Source organism: Hibiscus syriacus, unplaced genomic scaffold (genome assembly GCF_006381635.1).
Source record: "Hibiscus syriacus cultivar Baekdansim isolate YM2019G1 unplaced genomic scaffold, ASM638163v2 tig00112498_pilon, whole genome shotgun sequence".
NCBI classification, from domain to species: Eukaryota; Viridiplantae; Streptophyta; class Magnoliopsida; order Malvales; family Malvaceae; genus Hibiscus; species Hibiscus syriacus.
In genome coordinates this window covers 1792808-1817140 of record NW_024063347.1, presented here as the reverse complement: position 1 = coordinate 1817140, position 24333 = coordinate 1792808, and the positions used below count along the sequence as shown (strand labels likewise).

The 24333-nt window shown below is 32.9% G+C and overlaps 2 protein-coding genes across 3 annotated transcripts; both read left to right on the top strand.

The window, feature by feature from the left end:
• The first annotated feature begins 1073 nt into the window (after positions 1 to 1073).
• LOC120180593 (receptor homology region, transmembrane domain- and RING domain-containing protein 2-like) lies at positions 1074 to 24296 on the top strand. 2 transcript variants are annotated; one of them, XM_039185903.1, is made up of 7 exons: positions 1074 to 1091; positions 7885 to 8200; positions 8511 to 8738; positions 9792 to 10196; positions 12311 to 12884; positions 17445 to 17449; positions 24283 to 24296. In XM_039185903.1, exons 2-5 carry the CDS (start codon positions 8065 to 8067, stop codon positions 12874 to 12876), a joined length of 1335 nt encoding a protein of 444 aa, XP_039041834.1. In that variant the 5' UTR covers positions 1074 to 1091; positions 7885 to 8064; the 3' UTR covers positions 12877 to 12884; positions 17445 to 17449; positions 24283 to 24296. The 2 variants fall into 2 exon arrangements, with proteins under 2 accessions (XP_039041834.1, XP_039041836.1); XM_039185905.1 differs by lacking the exons at positions 17445 to 17449; positions 24283 to 24296 and having other exon boundaries at positions 12311 to 13139.
• On the top strand, positions 17053 to 19226 carry LOC120180592 (probable alkaline/neutral invertase F). Its single transcript, XM_039185902.1, has 4 exons — positions 17053 to 17444; positions 17611 to 18042; positions 18178 to 18736; positions 18923 to 19226. Exons 1-4 carry the CDS (start codon positions 17058 to 17060, stop codon positions 19216 to 19218), a joined length of 1674 nt encoding a protein of 557 aa, XP_039041833.1. The 5' UTR covers positions 17053 to 17057; the 3' UTR covers positions 19219 to 19226.
• Positions 24297 to 24333: the final 37 nt, after the last annotated feature.

Sequence of the window (24333 nt, the reverse complement as noted above, 5' to 3'; positions counted from 1 at the left end):
GACACTTTATGGTTGCACCCCTGTTTTCCATTCATTCTGGACAAAAAATATCGACACAAACTAAAAAAGTGTCGACACATTATTTAGACATATTCTCTCATAAAACCGGTATACTTGTACCGGTTAGATTGAAAAATTACATATTACATTATACTTTTGGTTTTCGATGTTTTTGGGATCGACACTTTATGGTTGCACCCTGTTGGCCATATTGTAAATTTGCCTTTTACTTTAAAGTATCAACATGACCCTTAATGTGTATAAGAAACATGTACAACAACATACTGCTAACTTTTCTCATCTCATTCATAATTATATTCACATACAAAATTATAAATCGTATACAAAATTATAAATCTTATACAAAATTAACCCTACATTTACATCATTGCATCCTTTTGTTATTCTTATGTATCATGTCATCTTTTATTATCTCCTGTCTTCGTTCATTTTGATTGTGGCTTACGAGATCGTTTAATATTCGCGATCGATCCCACTCTCCAACAACCTATATTCAAATTGTCAGAACGTTAAGTATTGTAAACTACAGCATTCAATCTACGACTTTTAATAATTTTACCACAAACGAATTTTTCTTTCCACTTACAAAATCACCAGTTACCTCTGTAGAACCGATCGATTCCATCCACATCATCACATACATGCCGCAATCATGTCTGTTACAAAATTTGAAAACCACACATGTCAATTATGATGAATACTGCATAAATTAATCTTTCTATTTGTGATAACATCTCATACCCATTCAATTGCTTATTCTTCTTATGCTCCACAAATTTGAAATTTTTCAAGGGATACTTTCCTAGAGATCCACAGGATTCAACCCAAATGCGTTTCTTATTATAAGAATCTAATATTTTAATCTGCATTAAAATAGAAGAAGTTATGATCCAAAAAAATTATGCATTATAATTTACATAATGTCCTTTCATACATACATACATACATACCAATCTCTTAGCATCCTTCACTCTATGTTTAGCTGCTTCAGTTGTAAACATACTATCATATATTGTTGCAACACGATCTACCATATCCAACACCAACATATACCAATGTGAATTATGGTAGTTTATTGTGATCATGATCTACAACAAATTTCACACCCAATTTGAAAAAATTCAACATTCTATATCCGAAAACATCATTTGCAATTGGTATGGTGTCTTACCTTCTCACAGTCGGTGAATTTCACATAGTTATTCAGTATGGGACCCCAGAAGGTAGCAATACTCTCAACACTTTCTTTGCTGTTGGCATCCAACGCCTGCTGCTGCAATTACGCAACAAACATTATTAATTTACCGTCTATAACACTACTTATCTCCATTTATTAATTTAACTCACCGTAAGTGGTATGGAAGGTAGCCAATCCTCCGGAGTGACTTCTGAGAATCGTAGCATACTGTCCAGGCGAGCAAATCAATAACCTAACAAAATTAATTACACAATCAGAACATATTCAATAAGTTTTAACATTTTCTACTTTCTACTTACCACACCGCCAACCCATTCCGTAGGCTTCAACGTTGCAACGTCGTATACACTAGCGAATTGATTTCCCATTGAGATTACAGAATATCTGTATGAATCATTAGGATTAATATGTTGTAATGAAATATTTAAATATAACTCACAAAGCGATATATTTCACTTACTCCGATTCTAACTCACTATTCCATAAATAATCACAAATTGCAGATTCGATGTCATCAATTCCGCTTGGAATATCCGCTTTTTCAACCTACAATTTTGCATACAAATTTTTGTCACAACAACATAATAAAAACCAAATTAAGTTTTCTTTTATTCAACTTACCTTCTGCTTCTTCTTCTGGGGTGCAGGACATTCCGAATCCAAATCTGCTGCTATAACACTCTCCGGTGTATAAATGACATCGACTTCCTTCCTCCTCAATTCTTCCATCTCTTCTTCTTCCTCCTCCCTCTTTTCTTCTTCATATTTTTTCAGTTCATCGTATTTTTTTCTACATAGCTCTTCATCTCTTTTATTTCACCCTTCAATTGATCTCCTTCATCCAAGTATTTATCAACCACCCCCTTTACCCCCGTAAGTTCACTCCTCAATTCCACAACCTCCTTCACCACTCCCTCAAATTTTTCACCCGTCACCATCTTAATATCACCCCTTAACACCCCAACTTCTTTCACCACTTCACCCCTCAACACCTCTACTTCTTTCACCACTCCATCTATTTTTCCTTCCACTACCCCCTTATGCTTCTCAAGTGTATCTTCGACTCTCTCAAGTTTCTCTTCGACTCTATCAAGTTTCTCTTCGACTCTTGATTGTCTTTGCATGATATCAAATTGGATTTTTTTGATATCAGCCAATTCAGACATAAAAATATCGAAGTTACTATGTTTTCCCTCACCGTCGTCCCACTCACCGTCATCCCCCAATACAACCATCCCTCCTTTCTTCTCCTCTGCCTCCTCTACATCCTTGCCAATAACCTTCAAAATAAAATTACAATATTAAGACATTGATTATATTCTTAATACTATTTAATTACATTTATTACCCTTTCTTGCTTCTTCGCTCTATCCAACTTCAACTTCACCATCACTCTAACCACCTCTTCCTTCCCCTATGCACGGATACGTGCCACTCCGGTTCTTTCATAAGCCGGCACTGCCTCACAGCCCGACCAAAAATCGAACAGTGCAACCTGCATTTATAATAAAATTTATATTTTTATATAAAAACACAAAAAAGTTATTCAACTCATTTACCTCTAAGATTGCTATGCACCCTTTGAGGTATCTCTGGCTGCCCTTTTTAAAGGTGATTATTGATTTAATCAATCTCGAATGGATATATTCAGCCCAATTAAATTCACCCTTCAAGCCTTCATCATAAATGAGCTTCATATGTTCCTTGTTCGTTGACGTATTACCCGTTGGACAAAGAAAGATATCGACAAGGTATAATAGAACTCTGGCCTTCAGCTCATCCCCAACGTAAGATCCACTTTTTATTTCCTCTTCAATTTCAGCATATGTCACCTTATGCTTCAAACAATATTTGGAGGCAAGTGCTTTCCAGTCCTTACTCTTACAGACTTCTACAATACTTTTGCCTTCATTTTCTACCCCCAATACGGCTGCAGCACATGGGATCCCGAGAGGAAATGAAAAATCACCATACTTAGCAATACATTGTCTGACATCAAATTGCGCCATCAAGGATCGACACAATTCCCTCCGAATAGGTCGATCCCTTACTCCTACCAACGATCCAAAACCTATTTCTCCCAGCACATTCAACTGACCCTTCTCCTTAAGGTGTTTAATTAATAAATTCACCCTCTTAATGCTGCATCTTGTCGACACTTCCTACATTTTTTAACAATATATAATGTTATAGTTCTTATATATTTTGTATCAACGTATTTACTAGTTTAATGAATACCTTATTTTTCATGTGCTTTCCTCCGTTCTTTGTATTCTTTACTATCATTCCTTGACTGTGTGATGTAAGGTTCCTTTTCAGCATCACTCATTGAATTCCATTTGGACCTCACATCTTTTGTCACCTAATATTAAACATAAACGTTTCTTAATCAATACATTAACACTAAATACTACTCAATATCAATTTCATTTTACATACCGAACCGCTCTGTGTGCCATCTTCCTTCATCCATTTGCATTCGGCCATACTGTCAACATTTAAAATTTGTAATCAATTTAAAGTTTATCGATACTTTAATCCAATTACCATTTCAACAATAATAACAAAAAGACATTGATACTTACTAGAAGTACATATATCCACCCTTTTGGTTGCTTTCGAGTCTCGGCCTCAATTTCAAAGTCATCTGCTCCACCAACAATTTTCCAACCCATTGACTCCATTTTTCCTTCATATATCAGTTTACGCAAATCAAATTATTTTGTTACATACACTTTATTCAATATACAAATATAGATAACTACTCTTGTGGTAAAACGGTTTTCTTCAAAAGAATTTGAATGGTCACACCAAAATGTGTCGGCACATTTATACAACCTATAATATCATTTTCTACCTATAATATTTAATAAAAGTATCGACATTTATATTTTTCCTTGAATATCACTTTCTACCTGCAATCGGTCTCAAATGCTTCTTTACTCCAAAACCTCAAACAACACATAAAAACCCTATCGCGATTACTGTAATAATAAAAAATTAGGGTTTCGACAACATACTTTTCGATTCGACTGCAGCAACAAACAAACAAACTTCGCTTTAGAAACGCCTTCTGAAATGCAGCAACAATTACGCTTCGATTTCAAAAACTCGTCCGTTCTATCTATTTTCAGAGGATATTTAGCTTATATTTTCATCGGATATGTTATTTATATTTAATCGATACAAATACAAAAGTGTTGATACTTTTATGTCAGGTGTCGATACTTTCGAAAGGATAATTACCTATTTCTTTGAAAGTGTCGATAATTTATTACACGTACTTACGAAAGTATCGACACTTTCAATATATCCGGTATTATTTTACCGGTTTTATCATTTTGATACATGTTTTATCATATTTTTACCTGTTATATCGTTGTTGATCGATATATTTTTTTAAAGTATCGACACATTATAGGCGCTAAAACTGCTTCTCTTTTAAATTTACAAAGTGTCGATCCTTATATAAAGTATCGACACTTTCAATATATCCGGTAACGTTTTACTGGTTTTATCATTTTCTTACCGGTTTTATCATATTTTTACCTGGTATATCGTTTTGGATCGATACATTTTTTAAAAGTATCGACACTTTATAGGACTTAAAATTGCTTCTCTTTTAAATTCACGAAGTGTCGATCCTTATATTAAAGTACCGACACTTTAAATGTATCCGGTAGCGCTTTACCGGTTTTATCATTTCAATACTGGTTTTGTCATAGTTTTACCTGTTATATCGTTTTGGATCGACACATTTTTAATTTGGATCGACACGAACCGACAAGTTAAGTTTGCCGGTTGCACAATTTTTTAATATTTCTTCATGACTTAGACCTACTACATTATTATTAGACAACATTTTCGGTAGCGCTAAACCGAATTTGTTAAATATCTTTTAATGTATCCGGTAACGCTGTATATTAGCCGTATATTAACCCGCCTTTCCTGAGACATTCCCGGGGTGCAAGTGTTTTAAGATATCAAATTTTCCATCAATAATTTTTTTTCATATGATTTACTATGAGCATCAATTTTTCATTCACCACTTAATCATTTCGAGCATATTATATATCATTTTAAATGTCTCACATAATAGAATATAAAACCATAACTTTATTATTTAAACCTCTATTCTTATCAAGGGAAAAATATACAAATTGTCCCCCGATTATTAAAAGTTACAAAATGGTTACTCGATTATTTATTACGTTTCAAACTTATCATTTTCAGTTAACAAATTAACAGTTATTTGAGTTAGGCGTTAACATTGCTGACTAAGATATGATATTCGTTTGGAATTATGAGATAAAATTTTATCATATCTTATTCAATATTTTTTATTAGTCATGATGATGTCAAATCTAATCATGAAAAAAAGATAAATGAAAACAAACGATCAAACAACAAAATATGTCATAATAACAGAGAAATTCATACCATAAAGGCAAAAAAACATATCATAAAGATAGATTTATTAAAAATTTAAAAAAATAAAAAAATAGGGATAAACTATATTAAAATGAAGAAAAAAATAATAAATACTGACGGTCGTCGTCCAACCCCAAGATTAGTGTTGCCGTCGATTACAAAAATGAAAAAGAAAAAAGACTAATTGTGGCTAAAGAAAAGAAAGTAATTTAACAAATTGTTAAAATATTTAAAAGAATATAAAACTCTTTTTATTAAATCACTTATTTTATTATAATTTTATTAAATGAATTACAATAGGTAAAATAAAAATTATGTAATATAAAAGAATGTGTAACTTATACTTTATAATTTTTACTTGGCTTAATATATAAAACTGCCTAAATGAATTGCATTTTATAATTTTCATTTGTATTAATATAAAAAGTGTCTAAATTATACTATTTTTTCTATTTAAATGCTTAAATTTTTTTCGATCAATATAGGTGTTTAACGTTACAAGTATTACCATTTTAAATGTCTGGAACGTGACAACCGTTAAAAATATCTATTAATAATCAGTCAACCAATCAATGTTTAACACATGGTCTAATTTTTAATTTCATTCAAAATTTAAAAAAAATAAAATTTAAAAAAAACACTCCATTTTTCCACAAAATATCCAAAATACATAAGAAGAAAATCCACCTCAGCACCAGCGAACGATCTGATTTTGTCACCAGCATCTTTGTCGACACAAACAATCCATTTATCGTTGATTCATAGCAGCATCGTTAATCAAGAACACCCAAAATCACAACAGGAGATCAATCCCCTTCTTGAATATTTGCGGGAGTATTTGTGGGGTTTAACTGCTTTAGCCACTTCTTCAACAGAGGAGACGAATCCCCCTTTTTCCTTGCACCGAGTAGTCGTTTATCTCATTGGATGAATCATTTATGTAGAAGAGCAGCGTCGATTTAGTTTCCTGTTTAAATATTTGAAGATGTCCATTTTCTAGTGGGGGTGCCCATAGTTCCCAATTCGAGAACCACCTGCTTGAATATACTCATATGTATGGATTAAAAAACCACTAATGAATCCAAGCAGCAGACTCAAGGTTCCTCTTCCTTTAAAAATTTATCATCCTAATACCAGATTGAGATATAAAGAAAAGAAGAGGAATTCATGGTCGACCGATCTAATTCTTTATATTCAACGCGGGGTGTGTGGGGGTGTATTGTGCGAGAGTGCAAAATGTATATGACCGAAGATGGAGGCAGCAGCTGGTGACTGACGATGGTGATGCCGGCGACAGCTGGGGATAATAAGGGAATTTAGAGATTTGGAATTTTAAAAGTTTTGGGTGTTTTTGAAATTTTAAAAATATTTGGGGTTTCCTAAAATAATAATAATAATTTTAAGTTTTTTAAATAAAACTTTAAAAAAAATATAAATGTAACATCTATCGTATTTTGAATGGTTGACGAAATTTTTCTAACAGTGTTTGTAGTCAGAACACTTAAAATAATAACATTTATAACATTAAACATTTAAATAATTAAATAGAAAATTAAATAGAAAAATAAGTATAATTTAATTATTTTTTTTAAATTAAGCTTTTCACTTTTTAAAATTACATACCATTCATGCTATTTTTCAAACCGTACTTATACCACTTTATTAAATTTGTTTTTTTATTGCATCAAACAAATTATAATAAGGGATAAAAGTTTTATTTAATTAATTATAAATTAATTAATTTTAATGATTAAAGGATTATTATTATCTTTTAACATTTTAGACTTAAATATATCATATACAAAAGTATACAAATATTCACTATCAAATAATTAAAAAAAATTAAACATTCACTGTATTATTGCATTCACCGATACTAATCAGGAAAAAAAAGGTCACCGGCTACTTGGGTAAAGTGAACGGTCTAAACTTTATTAAATTCCCGCGAAAAAGGCGCTAAAATTTTCCCGGATTAAACTAAACAGATTTACATAGGCCAATAAGACAACTAAACAGTTTTTATCAACAAATATGTGAAATAATTTCCCTCTAATCAAAATAATAGTAATAATTTACATAAAAAAGTAAAAATAGAATAGATAAATACTTTGTCTTTCTATTATGTATTTAAATGATTGGAAATTGGAGTTGAGGAAACAGACAAATGAAAAAGATATTTTCGTTCCTGCTATTGTGTTTGAATTAATAGCCAAAATAAAAAATAATCCTTATAGATCGTAAATTTACAAATCATCGAACTCTGGAAGCAGAATTAGGGTTTTCTTCTGTTTATCCATCTATTTTGTATTTCGCTAATGGAAGCTGATGTGTCCATTTCCTTCTCAAACCCCAACTGAATCATTTCTCTTTCTTTCTACTGAGATTTAGGATTTTTTTTTTAAATTCTGTTTTCGATGAAGATGAATGGTGGTGTGGTATTATTGTTATGGTTCCTCTGTTTTTTGGGTGTTTGTTGGATGGCTTCAGCTAGTGTGCTGCTGGTTGGGAACAACGTTACTATCTCTTTCGACGCTGTTCAAGCTAATTTTGGTATGCTCTTTTTATTTATTTTTTCTTTATAATTTTTTTTAAAAATCTGCTTTCAGCTTTTCCTGTTTGGTTCCTGAGAAAATGTTGAAAACTCAAGACAGATTGAATCTTTTAAGTATTCTGAGAGCTCCAAATTGTATATATTTTTTCTTCTCTATGATTAACTTATTTAATTTGAAGATAAACTGCACATGAATGACAAATTGAAGTAACTTATGTTTGATTGAACTGAAAATTTGAAGTCAGTTGGTGTCGACTATATAATCGAATTCTTGCTTGATGTTTCATTTTTGTTGTTGATGATTTTCAGCTCCGCCAGTTAAAGGGTCAGGGAAATGTGGGGTATTATATTTGGCAAATCCTCTCGATGCCTGTTCGGAATTGAGTAATAATGTGGAAAAGATTTCCAATATTACTTCTCCCTTTGCGCTGGTTATTAGAGGAGGTTGTGGTTTTGATGAGAAAGTAAGGAGAGTGCAAAAGGCAGGGTTCAAAGCCTCTATTGTCTATGACAATGATGATGGTTTCTTGGTTGCAAGTAACTCCCTATTCCTTTAAAAACACCTTTTCATTTTGAATGATTGAAATTGCATATCTTACTTTTGGTAAACTTGGTTTACTAGAAAGATACTTGGGCCATTCAAGCAATTTATTGCCAGTAATCATTATTGGAGCCCTTTTTTCTCATTTGTCTTCGTGAAACCCTTTGAATTGCCTTTTGACATTATTTCCTACTAACTCTTGATCGCATCAGTTCCACTACTACGCTTTTGTTCAACCTTTTCGAACTTTTCAACCGTAAGCATTCTCCTAAATTCATATTTGATGGATTATAGTTTGGTGTAATTGGTAATCATGACGCCATATTTTTGTTTTCTTAGTGATAGTAACTTTTTAATCTTTTACTCTGCAATTTATCTGGTCACCATGATAACATTCCATTCTTGGTTTTGTTTCTTAGGCATAAAATTGCATGAATGACTTCGAATTTTCATATTAATTCTACACTTGCCACATCCATATAGAAATCAATTGTGTATTATGTGATTCTTTAAAGCAGTATGCATATTACACTTAAGCAGTTTACTATGATAACTCACCATGCTTATATCTTCATTTCTTTAGATTTACTTCTGGCCCGAGTAAATATATTACACCAGTCAAACTATAATTGATTTAATCAATCACACCTGTAATTGCAAAATCATCTTCACAAGTAACTTTTTGGATGTTGAAATTTACTGTTGGGAAGATACTATTTTGCAGAAATATATTGAAAATTACAGTGTGCGCTTGAAATTAAAGATAGGTTATATACTATTGTGGCGTATTCTTGCTGGATAACGGAAAGCTTTGAAGAAAAGAGAGAATTGGGACCAAATCTTTACCGATATTTCTTTCTACAGTTATAAATATGCTCCCATTATTCATTTATGCATATCTTTTTCCAGTCCAAATTTGTTTATTATCTTTTTTGTGTTTTCTTGAGTGGCAGATGTTAATTTCTATCAGTCATTATCATTGCGCTGAACATGTATGATTCTCTATATGGTGCATCTAACTTTACCTTGTAATGTATGTTTTTTTACAGTGGCAGGGAATGCTGCTGGCATAAAGATACATGCTGTCTTTGTTTCCAAAGCTTCTGGTGAAATGCTCAAAAAGTATGCTGGGTTCACTGATATCGAGCTATGGCTAAGCCCTACTTTTGACAATTCTGCATGGTCGATCATGGCCATCTCCTTTATATCTTTACTTGCCATGTCGGCAGTCCTCGCGACTTGTTTCTTTGTACGCAGGCATCACATTAGACTAGAACGTCCTCGATCTTCTCAAGTTAGTGAATTCCATGGAATGAGCAAGCGTTTAGTAAAAGCAATGCCTAGCTTGGTATTCACTGCTGTCTTGGATGATAATTCTACTTCAAGAACGTGTGCAGTATGTCTTGAAGATTATACCATTGGAGAGAAGCTCAGGATTCTTCCATGTTGTCACAGTAAGCTTCTTACAACAAGGAGAATGACATTGCTTGCTATTTTTATGTGGTAATTATATTTGGTAATGTGGTGATCCAGTGTCTCTTTGCATAAATGTTGCACAGTGATTAAGCAGCCAATTCATGAGTCATTTTTTGGTGGTTATCTTATTTCTGTTCTTACAAAATGATTTTTTGTTGCTTACAATAGGACAATTCTAGATTTAAATGGAGATGGATGATGCTTGGTCTGCTTGAGTTAGAAGCATAAGATGCTAACAGTTCTTGTTTTTTCCTTGTCTTTTTTTTTTCTTTTTTCCTCCCCAAATTAAAACCCAAAGAAGGGAAATTTAGGGGTTAAATGGATATTACTTCTGCACATTTCAAATGTACCGGAGAATGTCATTGTAGAACTTAGCTCTCTATGAAATCAGAATAGTTTTGCTTATCATAAACTGCTAAATTTGAGGAGTTTATTTGATCTTCCTCTCTTCTCATGAATTGTTCTTTGTTCATATAAAATAATATTTCTTGATTAATTAAAGAAGATGTGATTAATTGGTCCTTTATGTTTCTATCGCTTTGAAAAGTTTCAAAATGCACAAGTTAGAGCTAGATGGGCAAATGGATTCCTGTATATACCCCAAGAGTTTGAATCTGGTTATCACTTGTTACTTGCATGTCTTCAATCTAATCTCACTCAAAGAATCCAAATTACCCATAGATGACAGGTTACATGCATGCATAGATGCACTCACCTGCTTTATGCTTATAATGTGTTTGCTGTCCCGAATACTTGCACATTCTGTTCTGTTTTAAGCATGAGTATTCTCTTTGATGATTCAAGAGTATTACTATAATTATGCTACATATAGATTAATGATTATTGTAATTATAAGATTGTTGCATACAAATATGATTGACAATCTTTTATGTAAATACTATTTTGAAGCTTAGTGAGCTAAGCTTTTAGTGTTATAGGATTTAGAAACCTCTCAAAACTGAAAACACAATATCACGGATGAAAAATCTACTAAATGTTGAGTACTAATCCCTAGGGTCATTTATACTAGGGTCATTAGCCGATTACTAAACCTTATCCCAATCTTTCAAGGCTCAAAATATCTTAAGTCTAAGCCTAAAAATGTCACATGGTAGTCATGTCACTACTTGTTACAAAGAAAACACTTTGAAATAAGAACAAAACAGAATGGAATAAAGAACTATAAAAGAACTGCTCCTGCATCACTATGGTGGCCTTCCAAGTCGAGCATTGTTTGAGAGAAAGGGAGGGCATGCATGAATGACTTAAGCTCATCACGATGCCTGATGGTAAGTTTTAAGTCCTTGAATGCTTGTGCTTGGAAGTAGTAAATATCAGTTAATTGGATTACTTAAATTTAGGGTTCAAGTTTCTTCTGTTATTTTTCAGATTTTCTGGAAAATTCGAAGTGTGTAGTCCAAGAGGCTTGTCATTTTGGGATTTTGTTTAGACTTCGAAGTGTAGGATTTTCTTCAAATTTGACTGAGTTGTATGATGGAAAGTCCTTGCGGGTTTAGGCTATCTAGAAGTCTTTTAGAAATTTGTAGTATTTAGAAATCTTGATGTCAAGCTCCGACTTCTTTCTTCTTACCTTTCAGTTTCCCACTCTGTTTCGGGTTTAAAACCAACCTTTCTCTATCTTGTATTAATTTCTTTCGTCTTATTCTATATTGTGATTTACTGGAACATGAAACACTGCTTCTCTAAGAAGCAGTGCTGTCCAGCCAAAATATCCGAAGGCTAATAAAACTGCAGTTGTCTATGTTCTTTGTCTTTATGATTGCATTACAAAACAAACTATATTGGGGTTACAAGTTTTTGATTTATATCATTATCATCCCCTCCTCCATACTAATGTCGCTCGAAGAAACTTTAAAGGAAATATCAATTTTACATTCGTTTTTGTTTACTAATTAGTTTTATTTGGGACACCAAAGTATAAGCTGTGAATGTAGACTTTTGCTATCATTCTTGCCTTCATAATATAGTGACTTCTGTAAAGCTTCTTCAAAACTTGATTTGTTCACCTTATTTTAATTTTTTGTGTTTTTTTTAATGTGTATATATCTTAATATTTCCCTACATTTTTCAGAGTTCCATGCTTTCTGCATTGATTCTTGGCTTACAACATGGAGAACATTTTGCCCCGTTTGCAAGCATGATGCAAGAACCACTGCAGGTGGTTTACCAGCATCAGAAAGTACACCATTGCTTTCAACCACCCCAAGCTCAGTTTCCTCTGTGTTATCATCCGTTAGATCATTAGCATCATCGTCATCAATACAAATTGCCCCAGAATCATGGACATCTCCACTGGCTTCTCAGACACAGTCTCTTGCCAGCCTTCCATATATTCAGCAATCATTTAGGTCCTACCATCAATCTCTTTCCATGAGCTATAGCAGAAGCTCAGTAGAACTTAGAAACACAACTTCTCAAAGATCTCATACTTCTCATTTGGTTTCACCTGCCTCGTTGAATTATCCATCCGTATCACCGCTTAATGCAAGATACATGTCCCGATATTTTCCGATCCCAAACAACATGTCACCAAGTTTAGTCAGTTCTTCAGGTTGCCAACTGAATCCACTGCATTATAGTGGGTCAGCTGCTAGTTTTTCACCTTTTGCATCTGCTCATTCTCTTCCAGAATGTTAATGAGGTTAGTAATTACGGGTGAATTTGAAAGAATGCAATGCCCTACATATGGTAAATCATTACAGTTCTTGATACGATTGGTTGTGTTCTTATCTAATGTCGAGATTTTAACTTGCCGAAATTGTACATTGTAGCATAAGGTTTATGTAATTTATTTTGATTTCCCCAAATGACTAGTGTATGTGTGTAATGTGAGAAGAGGATTGTAAACATTGGGTTTTCAGTCTTGTGAATATAGTTATCTTGCAATGCTTATGCTTTGTAATATTGATTTAGTTTTATATGGTTATTCTTTTTATTTCATGTGTTTTGAAAGAAAGAAAAATTGTACTATCAAAATATTCGAAAGGATGCGCTAAAACACAGGCACTGATAATATACCAAAACACAATGTCCGAAGTGCATTCATTTATCATGTTCTAAAATATAAGAATAGCAGAATCTGAAGCAGTGCTAAGAGGAAAGAAAAAGGAATCATGATAAAACAAACTATTACTTGCTTTTCTATGCCTGATAACTTGAACAAGGTGTGCCCTGCAGTGAGCATCATCCGTTTGAACAGATCATGGGCAACATATTTGTTTCCTACTCTGCAACTCCATTGCCTTTTTCTTTAGCTTGTTACGATATTTTCACCAGGGATACGCCTCGGTTTAATCTCCTTTCTTCTCGGTCTACACTGACTGTTTTAGGCCTCAGAGCTCTTGCATGACCAGCCGTTACAGCTTCATTGATCTTATATTAAGAGCTTGAGAGCTTCATTGATTAACAGATTACTTACTCTCTTTTTTTACATTATTGAATTTGTTTTTGAAATTTGAGCATTTTTATTAACAGATTACACTAGAGGTATTGACAGATACAATCTCAGACGGATGGCCATGATTTTTCAAGTAATTGTCAATAGCTGCGAATGGAGAAAAATGTTTTAAGAACAATGCTTGGCCAAATACTGAGTAAGGCTTTGAAAAGTAGACTCATCGCAAGGTAGAAGAAGCCTGTTGTTGTGGGTATTGAATCCATATTCTTCTGCAGCTTTGTCAAGCAATTGCTGGAACATAGGGTTCTTCAGGAACGATGTTGGAATTACAAACCTCCTCATTTCACTGCCCACATATACCACGAAATGACCCTTTGGAGCTCTACTCCTTTTATCAACCTCTGCCTTGTTTCGCTCTGCCTTGTTTCGCGTCATCACTCAACAAAAGCAAAGTGAGAACGAATTATGTATATAATAAAAGCAATTAAAGGCTTTTGGATTCATTATAGGAAGGGGAGGGTATATATAGAAGTTTGAAGGTGTGCCTTTGCCTTCATTATCATGAAAAAGCCTTGGTATTGAGGGAGAGACACAGGTTGATGGACAGTCAGGCAGTTCTACTGTGTTCTCTCTACCAACAATGCTACAATTAAATATCCTGTAGCACAGATAACTGTAGTATAATCCAATGCCAGGGTTCAATTCATAAACATTTAAGGATTTATAATATCTCGTTAAAATAATTGATGGTTGATCATTATTATTATTATATATTGATTGAAGTTATATTTTAAAAATATATTATGTAGAATTTATTAAGAGACCTTAATAACAAGATAATGTTATTCTTCTTAGAAAATTCAGATTCGAATAATTACATCTACAAAATATATCCACAAGGGTTGTGTATGATAGAGTATATTATATTTGGAAAGAGAAAAATTAGATTGATGATGCCATGCTTGTCAGCACCTTGGATTCCTGAGGGCTCTGTGAAAAAAGAGATCCCAACCCCACCCGTCCCCAAAAGAAGGAATCGTTGACTTGTGTCGCTTTCTGTTTAGTTTAATTAATTAAAAGTCGGAACCAAAGGGGTTTAACATTGTACGGAAAATAATAGCACAAGGTAGGATATAACGCAGTTTTGCGACTTATCTATCATTAATATTTATCAAGCAATAGAGTTGGGATCTCGACAAGTTAGTTGGTGAAGCTCTTTGTACTCCACCAATCTTGTTATATTGTACATGCATGAATATGTATGCATTCATGCATCGACTTGCATTAATTGTTGCACATACAAAGAGAAGCAAAATCTTCCTATAATATATATATATATATATATATATATATATATATATATAGTTTTCTTGACATTTTTTAAATGAAAAAGATATAATATCAAAATTTGTCTCTAACGTTTGATTAAATAATTATTTTAATTTTTATTCTTTTTAAAGTATTTTGACTTCTAACGTTTATTTTAAGGTAAAAAGATATTTAATTTTGATTAAATAATCATTTTAGTCCTTATTCTTTTTTGTAATATTTTGATCTCTAACGTTTTATTTTATGATGAAAAAGTTTCTATTTGGGAGCGATGATAATTTGTTGACTAGCAATTTCTATCCACGTATGAATCATTTTGTCTTAAAATGAAATATTATGATCAAAATACTAAAAAAATAGAAATTAAAGTAATCATTTAATGGAACGTTAAAAATATTTTTTATCATTATGTTAAACGAGAAAAAAGAAATGTTATTGAGATCAAGCGCTCTCTCTTCCTGTCACAGTGTGTATTGCTCATTGATTCGGGCGTGCCTCCCATATCGCATGAAAAAAGAATTTTTTATAATACATAAGAATTTGAAGGTAATGACACTTTTATCATATTTTATAAAAAAAATATTATTATTAATAATAAGTTATCAGTTAATAATGACATTTTTCATAAATTAATATGGAAATATAATTTCATAAAATATTATTTGCGGACTAAACTCCCTTTGAATGACTTGAGATTAAGGAATTCAATCCCTAAACAAAAAACATAAAGAAGGGCAACTTTTTAGCAATTTAGTCGACGAAAACGACAACATATTTTATGACCGACGACAATATTCTAAATGAAAATTCAATTAAACTTGTTTCTCTAGCCATCGAAACTACTCATAACATTTATTAAAAAACATGTTAAAGAAACTGTCCAATAAAAAAATTCACACACTTTATTTAGAAAACCCATATCCTAAATCGTTTTTAAAATAACTCTAAATTTTTTAATAATTAATTTTCGATTTTGGAGATATTTTCTTAAAATATGTATCTCAACTGAAGTATCACATAAAAAAATTTGTTTAATTAATTCCATCTTTTATAAAGCGCTGCTAATAGGATGCGTTTTCATCTTATCTTATGCGATTTAGATGAGGATTATTTTTATTAAAAAATAGATGTAATTTCTCTAATTAATTATAAAAAAGTATTATTTGCGTATATATAAAAATGCCTGTAGTTGCCAAATCGGACAACCAAAGCCGTTGGGACATTTCGCGCGCGCTTTCACCGGCTATTGCCGGTAAACTCAGTCCAATCCCAAATTTTTATGTTCTTGCAACAAAAGCCAAAGGCAGAGAAAGACACGGTAATCGTACGGTTGTTATTATTAGTACAATACAATTTTTATTTTTATTTTTGGTTCTCAAATAGTCTTTTCTTTCCCCCTCTGTAAATATCATCTCTTCACATTATTCTTTCCTTTTCTTCTCTTTTCCCTTTTTTTTTGTTTTCTTTTTCCGACGAAATATTCAGTCGTTCTTCTCTCTGGGGATGTGCCTGAGATTTCACTTCTTCCACATATTTATTTCCTTAAATGTTTGTTTTTCTCTTTCCTTTTAATTTATATGAAGCTCTGGGTGTGTTGATTTGTTTCTTTGATGTTTTGGCCGAGTATCGGATCTGCTTTTCTTTTCAAATGGCTTTATTTGTGATGTTTCTTTTACCATGCACTTCGTTGGTTCTTCTTGGCATGCATCTTAATCCTTTTCCCTCTAGTCAAGTATAATGCAGTAAATTTCTTAAAATTTTGCAATATGCATATCCTTGTAATGTGCATTTCCAAATCCTTATATATTGATGATGATGATTGGGGAGCAAATGTTCTGTTTTCTGCACTGTAACAAAGAGGCAGAGGATAGCTAAATGTATAATAGTGCAAGCCTTTTATTTCATCAGCTTTATAAATAGAGTCCCAGCATCCCTGTTTACATATAAGCATGTTTCTTTGTTATTAGATCATTGTTGTCATCTAAAATATCTGGGGATCTAATCCTTTCATCTTTCTTTCTTTTTTCTGAGCAGTGAAATATCTTGTTCTGAAGCTTGAGAATTTTTATTTTTGTGCAATTTGGACAAAGAAATGGATGGGACTAAACATATAGGAATCAGAAATGTGAGCTCAGTTTGCTCACTTACCGAATTGGATGATCATGATCTCTCACGCCTCCTTGAAAGGCCAAGGCTTTACATAGAGAGGCAAAGATCATTTGATGAAAGGTCTCTCATTGAACTCCCCATGATTCTCACAAGAGGGAGTTATGACAATTACGACAGCATGCACTCGCCCGGTGGGAGGTCAGGCGTTGATACTCCAGCTTCTTGGGGTGGAAACTCCTTTGATCCGCACCCCATCGTGGCTGAAGCATGGGAGGCTCTCAGGAGGTCTATGGTCTATTTCAGAGGCCAACCTGTTGGTACCATTGCCGCATACGATCATGCTTCAGAGGAAGTTTTGAACTATGATCAGGTAAAGTTCTCATCAGATAGTAATATTGACATCTTTATTGCATATGTATAAAATCAAGGAGAATTTGAAATATTTGTAATTATTTTTAATGCTTAAAATCTATTACAATCTGGTGAGTTATGATAGTGAAGATTTATCGGATCGTCTGCTTGTTGTTTTGTTTCAGGTTTTTGTAAGAGATTTTGTACCCAGTGCTTTGGCTTTCCTGATGAATGGAGAGCCTGAGATAGTTAAGAACTTCCTCTTGAAGACTCTACAACTTCAAGGGTGGGAGAAAAAAATAGATAGATTCAAGTTAGGAGAAGGTGTAATGCCAGCTAGCTTCAAAGTTCTTCATGACCCTGTCCGTAAAGTGGACACAATCGTTGCAGATTTTGGAGAGAGTGCCATTGGAAGAGTTGCTCCAGTTGACTCTGGATTCTGGTGGATCATTCTGCTCCGTGCATATACAAAATCGACTGGGGATTTGTCTCTGGCCGAGAGACCCGAGTGTCAGAAAGGGATAAGGCTTATACTTATGCTGTGTCTAGCAGAAGGCTTTGACACATTCCCGACATTGCTCTGTGCCGATGGATGCTCTATGATCGATCGAAGAATGGTAATCAAGCCTTCTACTAATAATCTCTCTCTCTATTCGTGCAAGCCAAGTTCCCTTGCCAGTCTTGTAGTTAATTTTAATGTGAGATATGCATTTCATTTGAGAAATTAAAAGTATCAAACACTTATTTTACAGGATGTTTATGGTTATCCTATTGAAATTCAAGCCCTTTTCTATATGGCTTTGCGGTGTGCATTAGTGATGCTGAAGCATGATGGCGAAGGAAAAGACTGCATTGAAAGAATTGAGAAGCGTTTGCATGCCTTGAATTATCACATGCGTAGTTACTTTTGGCTCGACTTTCAGCAACTAAATGATATTTACAGATACAAAACTGAGGAGTATTCTCATACTGCAGTAAATAAGTTTAATGTCATCCCTGATTCTATCCCTGATTGGATATTTGATTTTATGCCGATGCGTGGTGGATACTTCATCGGGAATGTCAGTCCTGCGAGGATGGATTTCCGATGGTTCTGTTTAGGCAACTGTATAGCGATTCTATCTTCTCTTGCAACTCCTGAGCAATCAATGGCTATTATGGATCTTATTGAAGCCCGGTGGGATGAGCTTGTTGGAGAAATGCCTTTGAAAATAGCTTATCCTGCAATTGAAAGTCACGAATGGCGAATTATCACGGGTTGCGACCCGAAGAACACGAGATGGAGTTATCACAATGGAGGATCTTGGCCAGGTATGACTTTCCTTCTCTAATCTAGAAAGGATCATCGTTGTCTTAACATGTACTTTGATGTATAACAGTCATGGACTTGATTGATCATTTTATTTGCATGACCAGGTTTACTGTAATATTCAATTCTAATGATCTAAATCCTTTCCTTTTTCTTCATTTTGCAACTTCCCACTATTTGGAATGCAGTGCTTCTGTGGTTGCTAACGGCTGCTTGCATCAAAACCGGAAGGCCACAAATCGCAAGACAGGCGATTGATCTTGCCGAGACACGTTTGTTGAAAGACGGCTGGCCGGAATATTACGATGGAAAACTCGGGAGATTCGTCGGTAAGCAAGCGAGGAAGTATCAGACATGGTCAATAGCTGGATATTTGGTGGCGAAAATGATGCTAGAGGATCCATCACACTTGGGGATGATATCTTTGGAAGAGGACAAACAAAGGAAGCCATTGATGAAGAGATCATCTTCCTGGAATTGCTAATTAAGCACTCAAACTAACAACAAAAAACACCATGAATGTTAATGTTGATACTCGTATCAAGATGTCATGTGATTTATTTAATTACATTACTTTTTAAGGAAGGATTAACAACATAGATATTATAAAATATTAAAATTATTCAATCAAAATATATGATAATTTATCATATATGACATCAATTATGTGACATGGAGAAAGAGCTCTAAAATGGTAACATCCCAGGCTGAACGTTCTTATGATTTTGGGATAAACTTTTAGCTATGGTATAGATTTAATAAATCAAAAACTAACCACGTTTTATACTAAAAATAAAAAAATTCTAATATGGTAAATCAAATCATCTCAGTAATTAAATAGATAATTTTATTTTTAGAGATTTCGAATTTGAATACATCGTCGTAGAAATATTTAAATATCCATTGTTAAGTGATTGAAAACCTTTCAAACAGATCAACTCAAACTAATAAAAATAATAATATGACATTTGAGATTATGATCCTTAATTTTTTGGGTTTAGGGCATTGTAAGATCAATTTTCTTTATTAGAAAAAACAAGTAACCTCTCTGCCAAAACACATCCAATTAAACCAATATTTAATATAAAAATTAAATAAAGGGTTGATTTATAGGACGCTTGCTTCACTGAATGTAAGATAATTTTTGGAAATAAGATTACTAGATTATATTACGACTATATAAATGTTTGATTTATTTAGCATGAATGTAAGATTATACTCTTTGGTTGGAGGAATATAAGTAATAAGATTACTTGAATGCATATTTTACCAAATTATTCTTATGATATAATTTTTTAACAAGTTAAACTTTAATATTAAATTACAAATATTTGAATGAAAATTCATAGAAATATTTCAATGGTTCTATTATCTAACTTTTGAGAAAAAATACATTTAACATATAATTAGTATATCAAACGTGTATTTTTAAATAATTTTTATAACTATGATATTTGTTTATATAAAATATAATATAATATGAAAGAATAATATTATGGTTATGAGTGGACAAAAATATTATTTTTCAATGTATAAGATATTTTTTAAGAACTCAAAGTTTGATATTATTTTAAATAACTACTTGTTTATGATAAAATCATTTTCTTCATCTCATAAAATTATAAATGATTAAGACAGTATATTATTTAATATATGATCAAAAGTTCTTTTTGTTATATTTAAATATTTAATATTTTAATTAACGATCAGACAGAATAAATCATTATAAGGTCATCTCCAGCCCTCATCTCCACTCTACAACATCTTTATCTCTATTATAAAGTTGAAACAGTAATTCATCTCCAGCACTATCTCTACATTACCATCAACTCTACTTTATTCACAATATTTAACTATTATAATATTGATTTTGCAAATATAAAATAAAACATATACATTTCTAATAAATATCAAGATAAAAAGCATAAATCAAACATTCATAAATAAGATTGCGAAAATACAAAGAAAATTGGAGAATTAAGATCTTTTCCTTCTACAATTGGAGAATTAAGATCTTGCAATTTAATATACTTGAATTTATTATATTATGTTTAATTTTTATTTTATTGTGTAGAAATTACAATAAAAAACATAAAAGATATAATAAAGAGAAAATAATGTAACAAATAAAATAAAAAAAAACCAAAACCAGGAATCAAAAATCAGAAGAAGAAAAAATATGTAGCACAGCTACATTTCAACACCGGTTATAGCATTTTACTGTAGCTGGAGCACTATCTCTACTCCTTCACACAGCACGGTCTGACTCGCAAATGTCTTCAACTGCCATAGGTGGTTGCTAAAAAGTTGTAAGTCCCAGGTTTGACCCACCGCCCACGGCCAAGATCAGTCATCTTATCAGCAAGGTGGTTTGCTTCAGGAGGGTTGAACGTGTAATGAGGCTCCATTGACGGTTCACGTAAGGACGTATCCTTCTAACAACAGCTGGTTCATGGGGTGTAGGAGTGGAGCTAATACAAAGACAAGCTTCCTGGTTGTCGGTCTCCACCTCCGGTTCACGACATAAAAATTTAAACATAGGTTTCACAGACATAAAAATTCAACCTTTATCAACTTAATTTCTAAAATCTATAGTGTTGCTCCTTAAATTATAATTTACGATATGAAAAAAAACTTTTGAAGATAGCTTTCAATGTAGCAGATTCAACGAACCAAAATCTAGTATGACATCTGCACACCTTGTTATGACGTCGTGTCGTTATTATTTAACAAGACCCGAGAGCGGAAAGGCCTGAAGGCTACAAAAGGTTTAATTAATTATTTTTTGTGTTAAATATTTAATTAATTATTGATTGTAAAATATAAAAAATGATTTTTAAATGATAAATTTAAAATAATTGGTTTCGAACAGAATGCACATCAGACCAATTAAAATAAGAGCCAAGAACCTATATATTGTGTAAGATAATAATACCACTATGAAACGCAAGGATAGAAGGGGGGAAAATTGATGATGAAATGAAATCACTTTAAAATCATTAACTCTATCATTTGTCCCTCCTTACATGCGAGATGACGGTCTTTCACCTACTAAGATTTTTCATTTATTCTATTTAACTCTCCAGTCTGCTATGATTTATTTAATGGATTTTCTAATATTCTCTGATTCATTTTGTTCCATTTTTCAACACAAAGCACTATCAATACTCTAACAAGCTTCTATTTTGTCAATAGCCTTATTATTCTTTTTCCCAATCCTTTGACCATTTCAAAACCTTTTTTCGAGGTATGTCATATTCAAATTATTTTGATTAAATTATAGGGTAAATTAAACGTTTACTATATAAATTAACAATTTTTGTATGTTTTAAATTTATTTTTTAAAAAGCATACCTAATGTTTAGTTTTTGTTTCATTTTAGTACATCGTCGTTAAAAACTTAATGGATGAGCTTACGTGACATAGCTCCGGTGGACAAACGACCAATATGAATAGTAGACCACGAGAGAATGACGAGTCGACCAACATAGTGTAGTTTCATGCCCTTCTGACAGTGTACCATGGAGATCGGAGGATAAAGAAATCGAAGAATTCATCGTCGATTAAGGGATATTGAGGCGTTCCCTGATGAAACGGAGGGCGGAATCGTGTTTAGGGGGTCGAAAAGTTACGGGCTGGAAAGTTTGGACTTCATCAACCACGAATGCAATGATCGAAAATTATAGACACGGACAGCGACCGACAAGTCCGTCTGTTAAGTTTTTAACGATGAGATATGAAAATAAAATAAAAAAATAAACGTCAAATATGGTTTTTGACAAAAAATAAAAGTTTAGGTACTAAAACATATCAAAATTGCTAGTTTAAGTATCAAACACGTAGTTTACCCTAAATTATACTTTTAACTTCATTATTATATTTAAATTTGAGATTTGTTCAAAAAATATTTAAATTTTGAGATTTAGTTATGAGAAAATAATCTCAGTGACCAAAAATCCTAGATAATATACGATTTTGACCAATTTTTTTTGGATTTGCGAAAATGACCTACAAAATCGTAATGCGATCTCTAATTTGTATTGCGATCTCCACTATCGCAAATTCGCGTTGCATTTCGCATTGCGATAGTTGGAAATCGCGTTGCGATTTTCCATTTCGCGTTGCGGTAGTTAAAAATCGCGTTGCGATTTTCCATTTCGCGTTGCGATTTTCCATTTCGCGTTGCGATAGTCTACAGTTGTCGTTGCGATAGTCTACAGTTGTCGTTGCGATTTTCCAAATTCGTTGCGAAAATTCGTTGTGATAGTTAAGAAAAAAGATTTTGTTTCTTAAGAATTTTCTCTAAAAATATAGTATTCGCGCGGACGTGTCGAAGACACGTATTACCACGACCACGACCTGAGACGGACGGCGGCGGCGGCGGCGCGCGAGAGTCCCCCTTATTCTCTATCACCCAACAAGGAAGTGGGAAAGCCAAGCCTTAAATACCATTCCCAATAGTGTTTCCAATATTATGTGGGATTGAGCATTACCAACACTTGTTTCAAATACAATGTGATTATTCATGAAACAATTAACAATCATACACCTTAAAACAACTGAATTAGTAACCAATTGCATTAGTATTATACGATTAAATATGTCATAATTAAAAGTCAATCTACAATCAATCGCGATTATTGCAATTTTAAGCAAAACATTCAAAAATAATATCACTATTTAAGGCTCAATCCCACATAGTATTGGGAACAAGTGTTGGTAATGCTCAAATCTCACATAGTATTGGAAACACTATTGGGAATAGTATTTAAGGCTTGGCTTTCTCACTTCTTTGTTGAGTGATAGAGAACAAGGGGGACTCTCGCGCGCCGCCGCTGTCGTCCGTCTCGTCTCGGGTCGTGGTCGTGGTCGTGGTTATACGTGTCTTCGACACGTCCGCGCGGATACTATCTTTTTAGAGAAACAAAATATTTTTTTTAACTATCGCAACAACAACTGTAGACTATCGCAACGAATTTGGAAAATCGCAACGACAACTGTAGACTATCGCAACGCGAAATGAAAAATCGCAACGCGATTTCCAACTATCGCAATGCGAAATGCAACGCGAATTTGCGATAGTGGAGATCGCAATGCGAATTAGAGATCGCATTGAGATTTTGTTGGTCATTTTCGTAAATCCAAAAAAAATTGGTCAAAATCGTATATTATCTGGGATTTTTGGTCACTGAGGTTATTTTCATTGGTTAATTTAAATAATATCATGATCTATTCTTGTTAAAATAATAACGTATAAAAATAATTTTTTGACAAAACGTATAAGAATAATTTTTTAAACACATCATATAATTATTTTATCAAAAATACTTATACTAACCATAGACAGAGAAAAAAATAAAAGGATTACGCTATCTTAAACTAAAATCTGAGCATAGTATAACTAAAGGGACTAAATCATAATTTAACAAAAATAATAATGATTGCTAAAGTGTGAAATGTTGAAATTTCCTCGAAATGTGAGTGCAGACGATTAGGTGAATATATGAAGGGAAGCGCCAAACTTTACGAATGGGAGAAAAATTAGAAGTCAAAAGAAGGAAGCTTCTATCTTATGACTTTAATCAACCGTCCCTTTCCC